At 48.5% G+C, this 705-nt stretch overlaps 1 protein-coding gene across 1 annotated transcript in view; it reads right to left on the bottom strand.

Annotated features, from left to right (window-relative positions):
• The window catches only part of LOC112062814 (phenylalanine--tRNA ligase beta subunit-like), a gene marked incomplete at its 3' end in the record, with an annotated part of 5,454 nt that overhangs the window by 1,587 nt on the left and 3,162 nt on the right, over nucleotides 1-705 (bottom strand). The window contains exon 3 of the mRNA XM_028486376.1: nucleotides 382-483. Within this exon, the coding sequence (XP_028342177.1) occupies nucleotides 382-483 (102 nt within the window). The remainder of the gene's footprint in view (nucleotides 1-381; nucleotides 484-705) is intronic.

Here is a 705-nt window from a genome sequence, read left to right as displayed (position 1 = left end):
TGATGAACTAGAGAGAGGTACAAACGGGAGAAAAAGGCAAGAGAAGAGGATACAGAATACGAGCACAAACAAGCGTGACGGTCCAGGTGACAGGAGGAAGATGGAAAACGATGAAGACGAAGACGAAGAAGCAAACGCGCAGGACGAGTATGCGGAGGAAGCGAAGCGCGACGCGTTTGCGGGAGCTTAGATGTACAGGTGAAAAACAGTCGAATAAGAAAAACTCGAAGGGTGGACACGAGGAAGGCGTGAATTCGAACAGACAAAAAACCCGGGAATCGGGGAAAACGGGGAAACCATGTCGGTGAAGAGGAGGGCGAGGAAAAACGGAGGAACAACGCAGCACCCGAAAGCCACGAAGGTAGACAAGTCTTCTTTTACCTCGAGGCCAGAGAAACATTCATCGGCAATCGCCACGCAGCAGTGCCGCAGATTTCGTGCGCCAGTGGCAGTCGAAGAGTCCAACACGCACACGTCTCCGATCTACAACAAACAATAAGGTTTACACACGGTGTCAAAAGCTTATGTCCAGAAAGGAGACATCAAAGTGAAAAACTGAGAGAAAGAAAGGGAAGAGAGCGGGAGCTGCTAAAAAGCTTCGTTGTGCTGTACAGACACTTGAGCGGATCCGCGGTCAAGCACATGGATATATATATATATATATATACTTATATAGGCATATCGGTATGTGGTTACACAGCGAGA

Source organism: Physeter macrocephalus, unplaced genomic scaffold (genome assembly GCF_002837175.3).
Source record: "Physeter macrocephalus isolate SW-GA unplaced genomic scaffold, ASM283717v5 random_877, whole genome shotgun sequence".
Lineage (NCBI taxonomy): Eukaryota > Metazoa > Chordata > Mammalia > Artiodactyla > Physeteridae > Physeter > Physeter macrocephalus.
This window is presented reverse-complemented; position numbering and strand designations above follow the sequence as displayed.